This window comes from Macaca nemestrina, chromosome 3, assembly GCF_043159975.1.
Source record: "Macaca nemestrina isolate mMacNem1 chromosome 3, mMacNem.hap1, whole genome shotgun sequence".
Taxonomy (NCBI): Eukaryota; Metazoa; Chordata; class Mammalia; order Primates; family Cercopithecidae; genus Macaca; species Macaca nemestrina.
In genome coordinates, this window is record NC_092127.1 from 80434541 (window position 1) to 80453698 (window position 19158).

Genomic DNA, 19158 nt, shown 5'->3' on the forward strand with positions numbered 1-19158 from the left:
TCCCCTCAAGAAAGGACTCGCTACCCAGCTGTGGCTAGCTGATAGCCCCCAGTTACTGGCTGTGTCAGTAACTCAGAAAGTCCACCTCAACTTTCTAGCCAGGTGAGGTGATCCCCAGCCAATGACCTAACAATGCGGTGGGACCGTAGTCTACCCATTTCTGCCCAACATACCACTCTAACAGGGAGTCTCTGCTCCGGAGCTCCCACTGGGCTGACAGCAGCTTTGTCAACTCTGCATCACTGTCTAACAGTTTCCCATAATGCTGCACCCTTCCTTTTCCTTTTGCTGGAGTTATGCTCTACTAAAACATTTTGCACTTCTAGCTACACTTTAGTAGCCTCTCCCTGGGGTATCTTTCCTGTGACAAAATCAAAGATTTATTTATTTCCAATTTAGTCTGTAAATTTACTCTCTCACCTATTTAACCTCTTTCATGTTAATAATGCTTGGCAGGCTTCCCCTCAGACTGTGACATTTTGGTTTCATGTCCCCAAAACATTTTAAACCTAGTACAATGATTGTTTCTTCACATAATCATTGTACTTTTACCAGCAACATACTTTACACATTGATTTAAAAGTTTATATTATTGATTATATTTTAAAGTATAATTATTTTAAATATATTTCACTTTATTTGGTAAATATACATTTATTATTCCCTGAAAAGCCTTAAGAGCTTTGAAACAGAAAGAAACAACAGCACCATCTTAAGGTACTTAAATAGGAACTGTTCACTACTCAATCAATATGACAAAAAGCAGACTTTTAAAGCCATAATCACCTATGAGTTACTTCCTGTCCACCTAGTTCGAACAAGGTTTTAAAATACAGCAAATGACCAAAAAAAAAAAAAAGTTATTACTATTGAATCAAGCCTTTTAAGCTGATAAGTACCTAAGTACATACAGGTACTGTTTTCCTCTCTCAAGGCTTTGGAATATGGCAACCCTTTTTCTCCATCTCTCTCATTATTCTCTATAATACAGACCTTCACTTGCCTTGCTTTTTTCCCCTTTGTTGAATTTATTAGTATCTGACAGTTTAAAACATTTTAAGTATGCTGACTGATTTCCCCACAAGAATGTAAGCTCTATGAGGGCACAGTCTATTCATTTTACTCACCATGACATTCTCAGTGCTGCCTAGCATGAAAGAGGTACTCAGAACTTTTTGAATAAGTAAGTCTTTTTTTACTTAAAGAATTGTTATAATTAAATCAGCCTTGGAATAAGCAGGAAAAAAGCTCACTTGAGAGAAAATTTCACTATAAACTTAAAGATCTTAGGAAAGAATGAATTGAGTCATCAGAGAAGTGAAGCCCATGGCCAGCCAGAAAGAACTGAAAGGCCTGCACAAAGGAAATTAAGACCAGATTGGTCCAGAGATGTTTTTACGTGTGCTCAACCAGCACATTCACATTGACAACTATGACACAGATATGCAGCCTGTGCTTGAATATTTACAAGGATATAAAGATGCTAACTCTCAAGGCATCCTGCCAATCATATTTTGAAATCTTAGGCTACCAAAGTAGCTACAGAAAGTCATAAGATGGGAACGAATGATTAATAGACCAAAAACTTAACACTGTCAGTTAAAAAACAAACATGAAAGGTATTAATTAGAAAAAGTATTTATTTCTGCTCCTTTCATTCCTCTTATTGTTCAGGAAACAGTCTTACATACATATCTGAAATAATCTACCATCACACACTCTAGTTAAAGGCAAAGCACCACAGGTAAAGCTGATCAGCTGTCCACAGTTCTCAGCTTATGGAATCTTGCTTCTGGATTTTATGCTAATTTCTGAAAATCAGAAATGTCATCTCCAAAAAATGTTAAGGGGGTTGTAAAAAACAATCACTTTATTTGATATTACAGTTGTAGATATGGAGTATATTTTCTTTAAGAAATGAAAAACTAAAAAGAAAATGCCACTCAACATTGTTGGTATAGCAATAGGTCAGCAGGAAAAAAAAAAATACTGTGATAAACTTGTCTCTTTAATATCAAGAAGAAATTCTAGTGCAAGCTTCAATACGCTTCCTGTTTTTTCACTAGATATTTCTTTTACTGCTGCTCTTCATTCTTCTCCACATGTCATACTGGAGGATTGGTACAGCCTTTAAAACTTCATTGACAGGAGCAAATCCAGTATCCACTGCTTTCTTCTCAAAGGCACTCTAACCCATCAGATAGCCCCTGCAGAAATACAATTATCAGCACAAAAAGTGAAAAGAATTGTTTTTATATTATTATTATACTATTTCAAAATGCCAAAACAAATTCTATGATATAAAATAACAATCCAAAAATATAACTCCATGTTCTTCATTATGGTCCTTACTTCATATCTTGCCCCCCTCACCCCAATATCCAAATAAATTACTGAGCCTCAGTTCTACTATCCTTCCCTCTTTTTCTTTTTTTTTTTTTTGAGATGGAGTTTTGCTCTTGTTGCCCAGGCTGGAGTGCAATGGTGTGATCTCAGCTCACTGCAACCTCCGCTTCCCAGGTTCAAGTGGTTCTCCTGCCTCAGCCTCCCAAGTAGCTGGGATTACAGGTGCACGCCACCACGCCTGGCTAACTTTTGTATTTTTTATAGAGATGGGGTTTCACCATGTTGGTCAGGTTGGTCTGGAACTCCTGACTTCAGGTGATCTGCCTGCCTTGGCCTTCCAAAGTGCTGGGATTACAGGGATTACAGGCGTGAAGCCCGGCAAAGTTTTTTGTTTTTTTGTTTTTTTTGAGATGGAGTTTTGCTCTTGTTGCCCAGGCTGGAGTGCAATGGCACAATCTCAGCTCACTGCAACCCCAGCTTCCCGGGTTCAAGCAATTCTCCTGCCTCAGCCTCCCAAGTAGCTGTGATTACAGGCGCCCGCCACCACACCCAGCTAACTTTTTCTATTTTTAGTAGAGACGGGGTTTCACTGTCTTGGCCAGGCTAGTCTCAAACGTCCACGCTTAGGTAATCCATCCACCTCGGCCTCCCAAAGTGCTGGGATTACAGGTGTGAGCCACTGCGCCTGGCCCTTCCCTCTTAAAGTTACAAAGCAATGTGCTAAACAACACAGAATAAGAAAAGGAAGTAAAGAAAAGAAAATGATATCTAAAAGTTAAAGTTAAGAGTCAGAATCAATCTATTTTGGGCTCTCAGAAGTGCAACAAAAATCAAACTGTTTTTTATGGAAAGAAATTGGTTTGGATTTCTAAAAACTCTAGTATTACCAGAAGAGAAGTGGGAAAATCAGAAGCTATTTAGAACTGGGAGGTGAGCCTTTGAGACTTCAAAAAAGTGTGTACAAACATCTGCCCCTGAACCTCTAATACTTTAGGAAAAGTCTGGATAACAGTTAGGAGCTTTAGCTGTACCTGCTGGTAAGGTCAAACTTCATGCTGGTCAAACAGGAGATCCTTTTATTAAATGTGCAAGTTAGGCCCTGAAATCCCCTTTAAATTAAAGCATTAAATCTGGTGTCATAAAAGTTCCAAACCTTTCCTTTGGCAATAAACCCTTAAAGTCTATTATTAATTAAGAATCTACAGGATCAGGAAAAAAAATGGAAAAATTATGTACAAGTATCCACATTAAGAAAGGGTTTACTGGGCCGGGCATGGTAGCTCACACCTGTAATCCCAGCACTTTGGGAAGCTGAAGCAGGTGGAGCACCAGGTCAGGAGTTTGAAACCAGCCTGGTCAACATGGCAAAACCCCACCTCTACTAAAACTACAAAAATTAGCTGGGCGTGCTGGCAGACGCCTGTAATCCCAGCTACTTGGGAGGCTGAGGCAGGAGAATTGCTTGAACCCAGGAGGTGGAGGTTGCAGTGAGCCAAGATTGCGCCACTGCACTCCAGCCTGGGCGAAGAGAGTGAAACTCCATCTCTCACACACACACACACACACACACACACACACACACACACACACACACAAAGCGGGGGTGGTTTACAACACCCTACACTCACTGACAGCTTCAGAACACCTCTCCTTTTGACCCTGCTTCTACTACTCACTGCGTGAGCCTGGCAAACCTCACTCAGTTTCCTCATCTGTAAAATGGAGTTACCTCAAAGAGTTTTAAGGATTATAACAGAATCTACTCATACAGTACTTGCTACTCATAGTTATATGCACTTGACAAATGTTAGCTGCTATTTTTAGAGTCCCAAGTTTCTTCACTGGTAACGTAGGATTTATAAACTACTTGATAATACTTAGGTCTCCTCCAGTGCTTGGCACACAGCAAACACTCAAGAATGTGACTTTCCTCCTTTTCAGCTACTGAACTCACTTGACTCCCTGTATGACTTAGACTTATGTTCAGCTAATGCAATCAACCTAGAACTCATACACTCTTTTCTTTCTGCTATATCAGCCTGGCCAATCCACACTCTGAATAAAGAGAACTTTCATCTAACACAACCACCTTTACAACCCAATACTTCTCACCTCCTCCCAAATCCAAAACTGAACAAAAATTTAAAAATAAAAAGGTTTGGCTGGGCACAGTGGCTCACGCCTGTAATCCCAGCACTTTGGGAGGCCAAGGTGAGTGGATCACGAGATTAAGAGATTGAGACCATCCTGGCCAACATGGTGAAACCCCGTTTCTACTAAAAGTACAAAAATTAGCTGGGTGTGGTGGTGCATGCCTATAGTCCCAGTTACTCAGGACGCTGAGGCAGGAGAATTGCTTGAACCCGGGAGGTGGAGGTTGCAGTGAGCCGAGATCGTGCCACTGCACTCCAGCCTGGCAACAGAGCCAGACTTTGTCCCCCGCAAAAAAAAAAAAAAAAAAAAAAGGAAGAAAAAAAGAAAAAAAATTAAAAATTAAAAGGTTCTTTGGATATATACATTGACTTTAAAGACCTTACATAAATTTGCTACTATAATGCCTGATGTGTCACAAAAAGGATACTTTAAAACATAAGCTTCACAAGAAAAAAAAAAAAAAGGTTCAAGCAAGCATCCACTAATATTTACACTCTATAGTAGAAGTTACCCAACAGCTAGCTTACACTATGAAACAAGGGTACTAAGGACTCATTAGGAGTAACTTCTCATCATTTGCATATACCTATATACGAATATATACTTTGTACTCTATCTCTTAATACAGCTATATATTATGGTATCCTTCCTTGTAACCAGTGGGTGACCTATGCTTGTCAACCTATATTTAGATAGAAAAGAATATTTAAATAGACATGTCCTGTTCAAAGTTGCCAAACTTAAAACAGTTTTACCTTAAGGACAATTTTGGAGATACTAAGAAATATTATAATGCTATAAAGATACCATGTTAGAAAAAAGAAAAGAAGAACAAATACATTACTTCTTGGTAGGAAATAAAAATAAAATTGTTGAAATACACTAACTATAATATATACTCAAACATTTAGCCCCCTCTCAGGACCCAGAAATTTCATAATCTTATATTCAGGCCTGTGAGAATTTTACATAAGTAAAACTGTAGAGAAATACAATAAAAAGTAAATCAAGTACTCAAAAACCAACTAGAGACAGGAGAAGTCACCATGAAGGCCCTTCTATTTAATCTTTAAGGCTATGATTTCAATAATCACTTAGTGCCTCTGTATATTAAGGCAAGCACTGTGCTAGGTTAGCACTAACAGAAATTTCTCAAAACACTACCACATTCATTATTGCATTTAACCCTTGCAACAATCTTAAAAAGGTGTGTGAAACAAGGATTAGTCTCATTTTACAGTTGAAGAGTGTGACAGCAATTAAGTGCTTTGCTCAAAATCACAAGACCAGAAAAGAACAGAATCGGCATTAAAACACAAGTCTCCTCATGCCTTGTCTACTACCTACTCCAGTGTTCCTAGAAATGGAAACCTCACTTTCTTCTTTTAGAAACAGTAATGGTTTATTCAGGCCAGGCACGGTGGCTCACGCCTGTAATCCTAGCACTCTGGGAGGCCAAGGCAGGCGGATCATGAGGTCAGGAGATGGAGACCATCCTGGCTAACACAGTGAAACCCCGTCTCTACTAAAAATACAAAAAATGAGCTGGGCGTGGTGGCGGGCGTCTGTAGTCCCAGCTACCAGGGAGGTTGAGGCAGGAAAATGGCGTGAACCCGGGAGGCAGAGTTTGCAGTGAGCCAAGATCGCGCCACTGCACTCCAGCCTGGGCAACAGAGCGAGACTCCATCTCAAAACAAAAGAAAACAAAAACAGTAATGGTTTATTCATTTATTTTTGAAACTGTGGCCATCATCTAACTTGAGACATAGAATTTTTAGGACTCCATCTTTAGAATGAAACCACTGACATTGATTAACACTTACATTATGCTTCAGAGCACACCTTCTCATTTAATCTTGACGACTGTAACTCCCCAAGGTATATTATTATACTTCATTTAACAGGTTTGGAACCTGAGGCCAAGAGAGTTCACAGAACTAATCCAAAGTCTCAGAGCTATTAACTGGCAGGCCGAAACTGGACTCCAAATTCCTCACCCTCTCTACTACACACTGTCCTCAGCAGCTGTACAAATGTTTTGTTTCTTTAGAATGAATTACCTCCCTTATTTGCTAAAAATGAACTTTGGATATAAGCTTTTTAGCCACTGAAACAATCCAGCTGCCAGTTTCTCTACAGTCTTAATTCTCTAAAATACAGCTCCAAATCTGGAAGGAAATGAAAGAGACTCTCAAACATCTGAAAGTATGGTTACAAAGCCAAGCCATTAAGCTCTCCTTCAGCCAGGACTGATTTAAAAGGCAATTAATAGCTAGGCTATCTATTCCCTCAAGTCATAGAATAACCAGCAAACTGAAAAGAAGAAGAGAGAAAGGATGAAATTACAATAGGTATATACTGATCGCCATGAGAAGTGACAGGTCAGTGAAATCAACAAAACTGAATAGTAGTACTATGCATAACAGAAAGGTAAAATGACCCTCAGTGGAGAAGGTTAAATTATGCTTAATCTCACAGTGTCCAGCAAATAATAGTTATCAAATAATAAATATTTGCCACATACAAATGTGAGTGTTAACATGTAATACAACAAACACTTTAGAAAGAGGTCTGTCAAAAACGAATACAATGTTTTAGTATTTATGTATTTTCAATTACATGGAATCACATACATGCATCATACCATTCTCTAAATGATGTTAGTTTAAATATTATTACATTCATATTTTTTACTCCTTTCTCCCTTTAAGAGAACTTGTTTTCTGAACTGATCTCATGATCGCAGGATTTATCCAGAAGCTCCTTAGCTATTCTTCTCAAGCTTAATAAACACTAGGTGAAACTGCTAAAAAGCCATTTTTGCCAGCTGAAATAAGGCAGGTCTTTTGTCCTCAATTATATGATAGACTCTATTTCAACTAGTTTTATACAGCTTTATAACAAATTTGCCTGAATGTAGGAACCCATCCCTCCATCTCCAATTGAACACCTTGCCTGATTTTAGGGCATTACCATGCCACCACAGGCCACCTTTTATTTTTATTTTTTTTTAAGATTCTGCTTTTGGTGGCTTACACCTGTAATTCCAGCACTTTGGGAGGCCAAGGCAGGCAGATCACTTGAGGTCAGGAGTTCGAGACCAGCCTGGCCAACATGGCGAAACCTCGTCTCTACCAAAAATACAAAAATTAGCCTGGCGTGGTGGGGCATGCCTGTAATCCCAGCTACTTGGGAGGCTGAGGCAGGAGAATCGCTTGAACCTGGGAGGCAGAGGTAGTAGTAAGTCGAGACCACGCCATAAGAGTGGAGGCTAAAGACAATCTAATGAAGATTCATTATTTTTCAGAAGAACCAAGTTCAAACTTATACCAGTCTTCTACTCGGTAACCGAACATCATTTTCTTTGAGTCTATGTATATTTAAAATGCAGCAAACATACGGATGCATACATACATGATTTAACATACGTTACCTCATAAATTATATTAGAACATTTTCATTTTTGCAATGAAAACTACTCCTTTGAGACTGTACTAATAAAAATATTAGGGACTACGGTTTAATTTTTTCCTTTTAAATGTACTGCTATGTGTGCAAAGTTAATAAACAGTCATTCTTTTTTTTTTTTCTTTTTTTTGAGATGGAGTCCCACTCTGTCACCCAGCCTGGAATGCAGTGGCACAATCTAGACTCACTGCAACCTCTGCCTCCTGGGTTCAAGCAATTTTTGTGCCTCAGCTTCCCAAATAGCTGGAATTACAGGCGTGTACCACCACACCGAGCTAATTTTTTTATTTTTTAGTAGAGACTGGGTTTCACCATGTTGGCCAGGTTGGTCTTGAATCCTAACCTCAAGTGATCTGCACACCTCGGCCTCCCAAAATGCTGGGATCACAGGCCAGAGCCACTGCACCTGGCCAACAGTCATTTATTTTATTAGCATCCACGTTTCTTAAAAGTCAAAACATCAAATAAAACATGTTTTAATTAGTAAAATTATATCAATGGGGGAACATCAGGTCTCAAAAAAGCATAAATCAGAAAACAGAACCAGTAATACTGTTTCAGTGCTACTGTTTTCTCCTTTTCAAAGGCATCTCTTGCTAAAAGTAACATCTTTGTAAAAAAGAATTCCACCCTGGAGGTTATCATGGTACACCTTATGATACAGCCATCCTTATCTCAGATGCCAGAAACTTAGTTGATTTGGAAAAACCAGTGGCTATTGGTGTTTTTTTGACATCTTTTTTATTGCTGTGGTTTTTCCACTCACTACTATCAAACTGTTAGGTCATCATAGATAATTTGCGTGAAAGAAGAAAGATACACCCTTTCCTTGCTGGGATAGTAACTACACCCTGTTGTGTGTAATACAGGACAATAGTCCTTGCTCATCATCTCCTATGGGGCCTGCAAATATTCCGGGAAAGGTAGTATCATTACTTCCATGTCTTATATAAAACTGTCCATTATCTCTCCCCACTCCATACCCAAGATACCAGGCATTAGGAGCTGCAAATGAGAAATGATATCACAAAGGGAGCCATAAATTCATCTTAAAAATTCAAATATTAGATTTAGTTGCATAACAAGATACAGAAAGTAGCAATTTTCTGTTTGGACCACTGTCCTGTTTTGATTAGATCTAAACATAATCCACAACTGAAACCCAGAAAGTATACCCTTTTTCCCTAGCCTGAAGTTTGGATTTAGTCAACAGTGTTACACACTAGCCTATAGAATGTGGATAGGAAGACCAATGTTCACATAAATGATTGCAAAAGTAAGATGAAAGAAATCCTGAGTATTAAACGCTTGTCAAAGCTTTTCTGTCAGTAGGAGATAGCTCTATTATCCTGAAAGTCAAATGCCAGAGCTAAAAGATAAACACCTATTTTCTTAATAGACTCATTCCTAGGAAGAGGACCTAAAACTATAAAGAAGGAAAACACTACGTAGAATGAAAACAGTAGGTAGAATGAGAACAAATCTGATTCTATAAGCAAAACCAGGACACTTTCTCTGTTCTGACACATGCCTCCAAAGGTTTCTTTTGTTTAGGTTGTTAATTTTCTGTTTTTTTGAGACAGAGTCTCGCTCTGTTGCCCAGGCTGGAGTGCAGTGGCACGATCTCGGCTCACTGCAAGCTCCGCCTCCTGGGTTCCCGCCATTCTCCTGCCTCAGCCTCCCGAGTAGCTGGGATTACAGGCACCTGCCACCACGCCCAGCTAGTTTTTTGTATTTTTAGTAGAGACAGGGTTTCACCGTTTTAGCCAGGATGGTCTTGATCTCCTGACCTCATGATCCACCCGCCTCGGCCTCCCAGAGTGCTGGGATTACAGGCATGAGCCTTTCAATAACCTCTTTATACTATCTGGGAGTCTCCTCTTTTCTTGCTCTGCTAATGAAAACTTCAGTCTTTTCTATACCAGTATACCTTACCAGGCTATGGTGACTTACTGCTATTAGGAGCAAAAAACAAAGAATAAAAAGAAGAAGCTGGAGTACCTTAGTCTTCATACAACTTAGCCAATGGCCAGAAATGCCTTCTCCAAATGAAAATAAGAGCTGCTGGATGGGCGCAGTGGCTCACGCCTATAATCCCAGCACTGTGAGAGGCTGAGGCAGGTGGATTATGAGGTCAAGCATTCCAGAATAGCCTGGCCAACATAGTGAAACCTTGTCTCTACTAAAAATACAAAAAAATTAGCCAGGCGTGGTGGCGGGCGCCTGTAATCCCAGCTACTTGGGAGGCTGAGGCAGGAGAATCACTTGAATCTGGGAGGTGGAGGTTGCAGTGAGCCGAGATTGCACCACTGCACTCCAGCCTGGGCAACAATGCTAGACTCCGTCTCAAAAAAAAAAAAGGAGCTGCTGCCAGAGGAAACTGAGGCAGCTGGATGGCCACACAGATATTCAGCTGACAAAGACCTTCATGCTGTCCCTCCCATCCCACCAAGACTAAAATGGGAACACGACGATTGTGGGATAAGTACTTTTGCCCATTCTACCCCAGGGATGTTACAGACAATGGACAGGTTAAGTCACAGAACAAGTGAATTTGTAAAATTCAAACACACTAAGAAATCAATATAGTTGACACTTGATGTTTAACACAGTTCCAAAAAAATAAAATACTAAGAGCTAATCTTTGCGGTATGCTTGCCAAATTTCCTGTCATTACTGTAGTTACTAATGCATCCATAGATTAAATCAGTATATATGGAAATGTGATATTTGTTCACATTTCAAATAATCATAAACAGAATTATGAAAGATGCCATTAACCATTTTATTTTTCTTCTAAAGATATTGAAAAGTTTTCTGAATCAAAATAATCTTTAAATACACATTAAACACACACACACACAAATATATAAACATCCTTTTCCTATCTTTTTGAAGGGCAATAATTCTCCTTTCCCATTCACAGCATAATTTCTTCCCACCAATATTCAAAGAACAGTAACAATGAGTGATTTGAAGCTATTCCCTACCATTAATACTAATGGAATCCTGTGTTACAGATTAGCCAAAAGGCATTTTAAAGAAATAATAATAGCAGGGCGCGGTGGCTCATGCCTATAATCCCAGCACTTTGGGAGGCAGGAGGATCACCTGAGGTCAGGACTTCAAGACCAGCCTGGTCAATGTGAAACCCCATCTCTACTGAAAATACAAAAAATAGCTGGGTGCTATGGTGCGTGCCTGTAATTCCGGCTACTCAGAAGCCTGAGGCAGGAGAATCGCTTGAACCCGGGAGGCAGAGGTTGCAGTGAGCCAAGATCGTGCCATTGCATTTCCAGCCTAGGCAACAAGAGTGAAACTCAGTCTCAAAAAAAAAAAAAGAAAGAAACAATGACTATCTTCAGTCATTGATGCCAGGACAAAGTAACTAAATTTTCTCATGAACATTCATGGGGATAACAACTAAGAAGATCTATTAGTTTCAATTTTTATTAACTATAGCTATAACCTGACCAAGTCACAAATATATTTGGTTTCTGGATTTTTCACCCATGTAAATGAAAGTTAAATTAAATCTCCTATGACTTTACGTTTTCCAGGTAATCATTTTACCACTTTGCAACATAAGTTGCTGATTACACAAATAACTTACGGCAGTTTCATTCTCATGAATACTCTAGCCATGAAAAAACTCAGTAGGACACAGACGAATCCAATGAACAGAAGAAGAAATCTATTGAGTTTTGGGATATTTGGTGCATTCGATCGGTCCAGGATTATGAAACCTAAACCTCCCATTGTAAATAAGAAGCTGGATGCAAGTCCTTCCATAATATATTGTCCATTTACTCTGGAAAAGAAAAAAATGACCATAGGAAAATGATAAATAGAAATGTTTCCCTAAGTTGAAATTCCTATCTCCGTTTTGTGCTAAAACATTTTTGTGCTGTATTTCTTATTCTTACCCTTACAACTATTTCACTATACCTCTGGATATTCATCTGTCCATTCAACAAATATTTATTGAGTCTATTAGGTAGTAAGCACTGTTTTAGGTTCTGGGAGATACAACAATGAATAAAACAGACAAAAATTTTTGTCTTCATGGAACTCACATTCAAAAAAAGTTATAACACCTCAATTAACACAACCATTTATGTAAAATGCTCATATTTTATGTATATGAATGCTTTACCCAGAACTTCAGCTTAGCTTTTTTTTTTTTTTTTGAGACAGAGCCTTGCTCTGCTGCCCAGTCTGCAGTGCAGTGGCGCGATCTCGGCTCACTGCATCCTCCACCTCCCAGATTCAAGCAATTCTCCTACCTCGGCCTCCTGAGTCGCTGGGACTACAGGTGAGTGCCATCACGCCTGGTTAATTTTTTGTATTTTTAGTGAAGATGGGGTTTCACCGGGTTAGCCAGGATAGTCTCAATCTCCTGACCTCGTGATCCGCCCACCTCGGCCTCCCAAAGTGCTGGGATTACAGGCGTGAGCCACGCACCCAGTCTAAGTTAGCTTTTTTAAAAGAAGTTATGCTATTTAAATTTCTACTATCAATTTCAAACTAATTTTGAATTGGTGAGATGCGTTTCTTGAAGTTTTATGTTAATAATAAACTTCCTGTTTCAAATGGAAATATTTTAAAAAGAAAGTGTTCTTAAATAAGGCTCCATGAGCCCCGTAAGAACTTCAGTGAGCTACAAACCCCTATAATTATATGTAAAAGTGTGTGTGTGTGTGTGTGTGTGTGCGTGTGTGATTTTTCCAAGGATACAGAGCTTTTATCAAATTCTCATAGTTCAGGGACCTCAAAAAGAAAATTTCTCGTTAAACGGATGATTTACACATAGGCATATGTAAAGAGGGTTTTTTTTTTTTTTTGGTCAATTGTTTTCATTGAAAACACAATATATGCATCACGTTCAAAATTCAAACAGCGTGAAAGAGGGCACTATAAAAAACCTCTCTACCATCAACCTGTCATTAACTCCCATCCACAGAGAATAACAATAAATCTTTCCAGAAATATTCTATGCATAAATAGCATTACTGCAAATAGAAACATATAGCCATGTTTAGGTAGACATTTATTAAGTAAATTTTAGAAAGCAATATAAACATTGTTTAGGTGAACAAAACCACACTGGAATGGGGTTTCACTGCTGGAACAGAACCCTCAAGTCTCAAAAATATTTTTGTTATTTAATGGTATAGACCAGGGTATAGTCCAAAAATATTTTCTTAAATACCCATATAGTAAATATCTTAGGCTTGCAGGCTATATGGTTTGTGTCATACTTATTCAACTCAGCCACTGTAGCTTGAAAACAGCCCATAGATCATATACAAACACATGGGCATGTTTACCTCCAATAAAACTTTTTTTGGGGAAAAAAAAAAGCAGCTATAGTTCGCTGACCCCTAGAACAATCTATAAATATAGTTTAAACTGACACCCCACTGTAAATTCGTGATACATCAATCATTATGAAATACCTTATTTCTTAATAAATAATATACTCTTGTTGTTGACTCACTTTCTGCCATTTCAGAATTCAGCATTTTTAAACAGCGGTTGTCTAAATATAGATGGATCCCAAAGGTTGCAGGCATACCCCAGCAACCTTTCCCACCACCAAATCATTCAAAAAGGTATCTTTTACCTGTAGGCCAAGAAAGCTACTGGCCTCTGATGCCCATGTTCATCAGTCATAGAGCCAACACTTGGAGGTTCAACAATAACATCATAAATTATTCCTATAAGAAAGACAGCAGAACAGATTAGATTGTATTCCTAATTTTTGAAAACAGGATTTTAGCTTTCGTTGTCTCTTAAGGTTCATTTACTTTTTTTTTTTTTTTTTTTTTTGAGACAGAGTCTCGCTCTGTCGCCCAGGCTGAGAGTACAGTGGCGCCATCTTGGCTTACTGCAAACTCCGCCACCCAGGTTGAACCAATTCTCCTGCCTCAGCCTCCCGAGCAGCTGGGGCTACAGGCACCCACGACCACACCCAGCTAATTTTTGTATTTTTAGTAGAGATGGGGTTTCACCATATTGGTCAGGCTGGTCTTGAACTCCTGACCTCAGGTGATCCACCTCCCTCAGTCTCCCCAGTCTCCCAAAGTGCTGGGATTACAGGTGTGAGCCACTGCACCCGGCCAAGGTTCATTTAAATATGAATGTTTTGATTGTATTATTAGAACCAAATGTGGCCCAACTAATCTAAGGTTCTGAAAAATCATTCAGACATTCAACTCAATGTTTTAGAATTACTTCGAAAACAATATGATATCTAAATGAAGTACAAATTTCATAAAGGAAATTCATCCAGTAACAGTTGCTAATACTCAGGAATGACTTTAGTATAAAGGAGATTTAAAATTAAAGGCTCTACTTCAGTTCACAAAAATTGTCTCAGATGTACTTAGATTTGTTTCTATAAGTTGAAAAATAACTAGAGAAATTGCTCAAATGTAAAACAAGGGGCCATTTTAAAACCACGCCATCAGGCAGAATGGCAATACTAGAGATTCATAATCATTAACATTAACGTCCACCATTATGTCATAATGTCATTGTGATCATTAACATTAATGTTCATCAACACTAATAGTTTTCTCAGTCTCCCACTGTCAACATCTACTCTACCTTCTCCACTGTTCTCAAACATCTTCATCTCCAGCTTTTTTTAAGCATAACAAGCCTATCTCCCTTATCCTAGCCTGACAAAACAATCCTATAGGAATTCCCTTGTCTTCTCCCCACCAAATCTACAAATACCTGGTACCTGCATCCATCCTCACCCTCTCCTCTCCAGCTACATAGAGGAAGATTCCTACCTCCTATTATGTGGGATCTCTTCTGCAATTATCAGGAGTCCATTCCCACTTGTAATCTCAGGGACTTTATTCCTTTGGGTATCTCTCCTCTCTCCTGTATTTTCAAGCTCTCCTTCCCTATATCAATCCTCCTTGACTTCAGATCCTCCTAGCTAACATCCTATTTCTATCTTTGTGTTTTGAAAGGGAGTCAGACTTTCTTCTGGAAAGACTTAGGCAAACTTGCCATCTCCCCTTTCTTACTTACCCTTCATTCTTCAACTCAATCCAATCTCGCTTCTGCAACCATTGATACTGTTCTTTCTAAGGTCACCAATGATCTCCATGTTGTCAAATTCAATGGACACTTTTCAGTTCTCATCTTAGGAGACTTCTCAGAAGCACTCAATCCAGTTTACTAAACCAATTTATTGAAAAATACCTCTTCTTATGGCTTTTGTGATACTTCTCTTCATGGTTTCTTGCCACCTCTCTATTGGACCTCTTCTTTTATAAAACCACTAAATGTTGGAGACCCTCAGGGATTGGTCCACTGTCCTCTTCTACTTTTCTTCAAAATGAACTCCCAGGGCTTTCAATTTCATGTGCTAAAGACTCTCAGTGTGATGTGCCAAGGCCTCTCAAATAATGCCAGTACCACTAGAATTACATGTAAGCTCCTCAAGAACAGGGACTTTGCCTATGCTCTTCAATGTCTCATGGGAGTTCCAGAAATGTCTGTTAGTTTACCAACTTCAACACAGGCCTCTTTTTTCAGGTCTAGACTTCCATCTGTACATTTGACATATCCAACTAATTTTACCCCAGAAAAACCTCTGGTGCACCATTTTCCACCAAAAACTTTGTTTTTTCAATCTCAGGAAATGATACTTCCATCTATTCAGATGCTCAAACCAGAAACCTTTAAGATTCCTTCCCACTTCATTCTTCCCCTACACCCACTAAATTCAAGACCTACTGAATCTACTTCCAACATATCTTTCATTATATTATCCTAATCTCCACTACTATAAACCTTGTATAGTCTATGTCAACTACAAAGGCCACCTAATTGGTCTCTTGGTCTCACATTTGCCCTACTTTTCCCTCTGCCTAGCATATCCTTTCCCCAAACTCTTCAGATTTTGGCTTACATATCATTTCCTAAGGAATCACATCCAATCCAATCCAATCCAATCCATATGATGCTTCCAACTCCCTTTATTTTCTCAAAAACCTCTTGTTCTTTTCTTTCACCGTATTTGTAACCATTTTTTTGTTCATTTTTATTTTTTGAGACAGGATCGGGTCTTGCTCTGTCACCCTGGTTGGAGTGCAGTGGTGCCATCACAGCTTACTGCAGCCTCAGCTTCCCAGGCTCAGGCAATCCTCCCACTTCAAACTCCTGCACTGTAGTCCCAGCTACTAAGCTTGGCTAATTTTGGGGTTTGTTTTTTGTTTCTGAAACAGGGCCTTGCTCTGTCGCCCAGGCTGGAGTGCAGTGGCACAATCTTGGCTCACTGCAACCTTCATCTCCCAGTTACAAGAAATTCTCCTGCCTCAGCCTCACAAGTAGCTGGGACTACAGGCGTGTAACACCACGCCTGGCTAATTTTTTGTATTTTTAGTAGAGACAGGGTTTCACCATGTTGCCCAGACTGGCCTCGAACTCCTGGGCTCAAATGATCCAACCGGCTCAGGCTCCCAAAATGTTGGATTATAGGCATGAGCCACTGCACCTGGCCTGTTTTTGTGACCATTTTTAATGGACAAAAAAATTATGTGACATTTAACATGTCTCAACTATGACATTATAAGCTTCAGGAGGTCAGGGTCCTTATGTTTTGTTCTATTATCTCCAGTACCTAGTGCCTGGAAGTTAACAGGGACTCAATATCTATTTGCTGACTATTTGTCAGCAACAAATAGTTTATTTGTAAAGGTGCACTCAGTTTTTAGAAGAGACTTCTTCCCTTCCAATGGCAAAACCAATTCATCATACCTGATACCTCACAGACCTGGCCACTAAAAGGCATCCTTTCCACTTTCCCCCAATGGTTGGGACAGAGATCTCCCCATTACAATAATCAACAGGGAAAAAAAGAGGGCCACAAAGAAAACTGAGGCTTCTCAAAAAGAATCCGACTCCAAGGGAAGTAAGGGTTACAGGAAAGAAACTAGCATATTCATTATCATTATTGAATAATGATTTTTTTTTTTTTTGGTCCAATGACCTTCGTGAACTGCAAAAATATGGAATGCTTCACGAATTTGCGAGTCATTCTTGCACAGGGGCCATGGTAATCTTCTCCCTATCATTCCAATTTTAGTAATGTGCTGCCGAAGCGAGCACTCAATAATAACACTGAATTACTCTATATTATTTATTTTTAAAAGTCTATTATTTTTAAAAGCCACATGCATTTTAAATTTTGTTTATTCAGTAGAGTAGCTATTAACTAGATGAGCAAATGTTAATGGTTAATGTTAATGCAATGCTAGATAGTATCTTGTTACCACAAAACTATTTAAATGTAACTCAAATATTTAAATGTAATTTATTTAAAGGAACATAAGTTAGTTCTCGCTACTCTAGATTGGGGAAAGGGGGTAAATTCAAAGGTGCCTTCTAGAACTCAAGCTCTCTGTTTGAATCCCCCCCTTCAGTGCCAACTATTCTCACAAAACATCTATGAAAGTAACAATATATGGCCACTCCCTTAAAAGTAGAACTACTTTTGCTGTCCCAAATCCGTAGCTTTAATTTTATAATTTCCAGGTTAAGTACACCACTTCCCAAAATCTAAATTAATTTTATAATTTCCAAGTTAAGTACACCACTTCCCCAAATCTAAATGTACACAGTAGCACAGTTCTAAGTAAATCTTGGAACTGTGGCCTGAAAGGGTAGTGGCTCTGAAAAGACCAGCCGGATTGCCAACTCACCAGTACATAAGGCAACGCCCCTTTGCAATTTTCTATTTGAAAAGGACAGAATAAGATGACAGATAATTCAGAAGCGTTTAATAGTAATGTTGTTTATCTTATTTTTTTAATTCTCAACTTCTGCCCACTGAAACACAGTATAGTCTGCAAATCTCATCTCCGATCCCAAATATTTATCAAACCTGTGATTTCGGAAAATTCCATTCATATTTATTATAGGTCATGCAAAAGGCAACACAGGACGGTAGGTCTGAACCAACAAAACTAAAGATTGTCAAGTCTCTTCCAAGATTCCAGGACAAAGACAAGTTTAAAAGTCCCACAAGCTCTTGACCAACCATGGGAGCGGAGTTGGCCAAACTAGACTTTCCCAGGACCTTTATCAAACAACGAACCATGGAAGCGGAGTTGGCCAAACTAGACTTTCTCGGGACCTTTATCAAACAACATATGGTAAGCAATAAAAAAGCAACAATTTGGCCTTGAAAAATATATTTGACTCGGATCCCTGGGATGGGGGGTGCTAGCAGAGGTAAGGCAATGGGAGTGAGAACACGAATTCTCTCAAGACAGGGCGTCAGGGCGAATAAACTTGGACGTTAACACTCCGGACCCCAGAACTCCCCTCCACCCTCAGAAAGGATCCAGAGCAGAGCGATGCTTCCCCCGGGGCTGAGAGTCAGCGGAACAGATGCGCCTCACGGGGCGGGTCAGTTCTCTGCGCCTCAGCCGACAGCCCGAGTTACCTCCGGTAATGAGGAAGTAAGACACCACCACCAGAGCATACACAGTCATGGCCGACGGCATGTGCAACCAGGGCGGCTTCTTCAGCTTCAGGTTGGGACATTCGAGCACTAAGAACGGGACACGGTACAAGGTCTCCATGTTGGTGGCAGCAAGGGCCGTTCTCGGCCTCAAGCCCCACGCGCCACCCGGAAACAGGCCCGCCCTCCCTAACAACTGCGCGTGCGCGCGGAAAGGACCCGCAGATCCGTAAAGCTCGGAGGTGGTTATTATATTCATAGAAGAAAATAAGAAACTAAATAAAACAAATAAATAATGTGAGTAAAATGTTGTAAATTATTTAATCTAGTTAAACTTAAATTGTGATAATGCCCTCTACATTTTTCTAATGAATATATAGGTGACTTGTGTACCTTCAAGGACCTATGGGACTTCTAACGTGGCCAAGCCAGAGAAGCGGAGGCCAACGAATCTAGCTGAGCCCCGCCCACTCGCAGACGCAGAGAATTTGAAAGTTGATTGGACAGGGGCGCTCCCGGTTCCCAGAGCGGGAGGATGAATGGGAAATTTGGATGGAAATGCGTTTTATATAAGCGGTTTTTTCAAGGGATAGGAAAAGCCGGAGGCTGCTGAGCTTTTACTCCCCGATGTAGTCGTGGTAATAATAAGAATTAATAATAACTGCTAAAGTAGTATGTTATCAATTTTTTTTAAAATT

At 39.5% G+C, this 19158-nt stretch overlaps 1 protein-coding gene and 1 non-coding gene across 3 annotated transcripts; both read right to left on the reverse strand.

Moving 5' to 3' along the window:
* Positions 1-1622: 1622 nt before the first annotated feature.
* Positions 1623-18645, reverse strand: LOC105486275 (oligosaccharyltransferase complex non-catalytic subunit). Of its 2 annotated transcripts, XM_071093219.1 has the most exons (4): positions 18443-18645; positions 13595-13688; positions 11582-11779; positions 1623-2207 (listed from the first exon to the last, which is right to left on the reverse strand). In XM_071093219.1, exons 1-4 carry the CDS (start codon positions 18579-18581, stop codon positions 2189-2191), a joined length of 450 nt encoding a protein of 149 aa, XP_070949320.1. In that variant the 5' UTR covers positions 18582-18645; the 3' UTR covers positions 1623-2188. The 2 variants fall into 2 exon arrangements, with proteins under 2 accessions (XP_070949320.1, XP_070949321.1); XM_071093220.1 differs by lacking the exon at positions 11582-11779.
* On the reverse strand, positions 16998-17102 carry LOC112427481 (U6 spliceosomal RNA). The gene has a single exon (XR_003019074.1). It is a non-coding gene; the product is annotated as a U6 spliceosomal RNA (small nuclear RNA).
* Positions 18646-19158: the final 513 nt, after the last annotated feature.

Excerpts from the sequence above, each read along its gene's own strand:
- LOC105486275 (XM_071093219.1), bottom strand. The coding sequence starts at position 18,581 with ATGGAGACCTTGTACCGTGTCCCGTTCTTAGTGCTCGAATGTCCCAAC. Across the intron at positions 13,689-18,442 it reads TTACTTCCTCATTACCGGAG|GAATAATTTATGATGTTATT; the intron begins GTAACTCGGGCT and ends TCTTTCTTATAG. Across the intron at positions 11,780-13,594 it reads GTAGCTTTCTTGGCCTACAG|AGTAAATGGACAATATATTA; the intron begins GTAAAAGATACC and ends TTTCTTTTCCAG.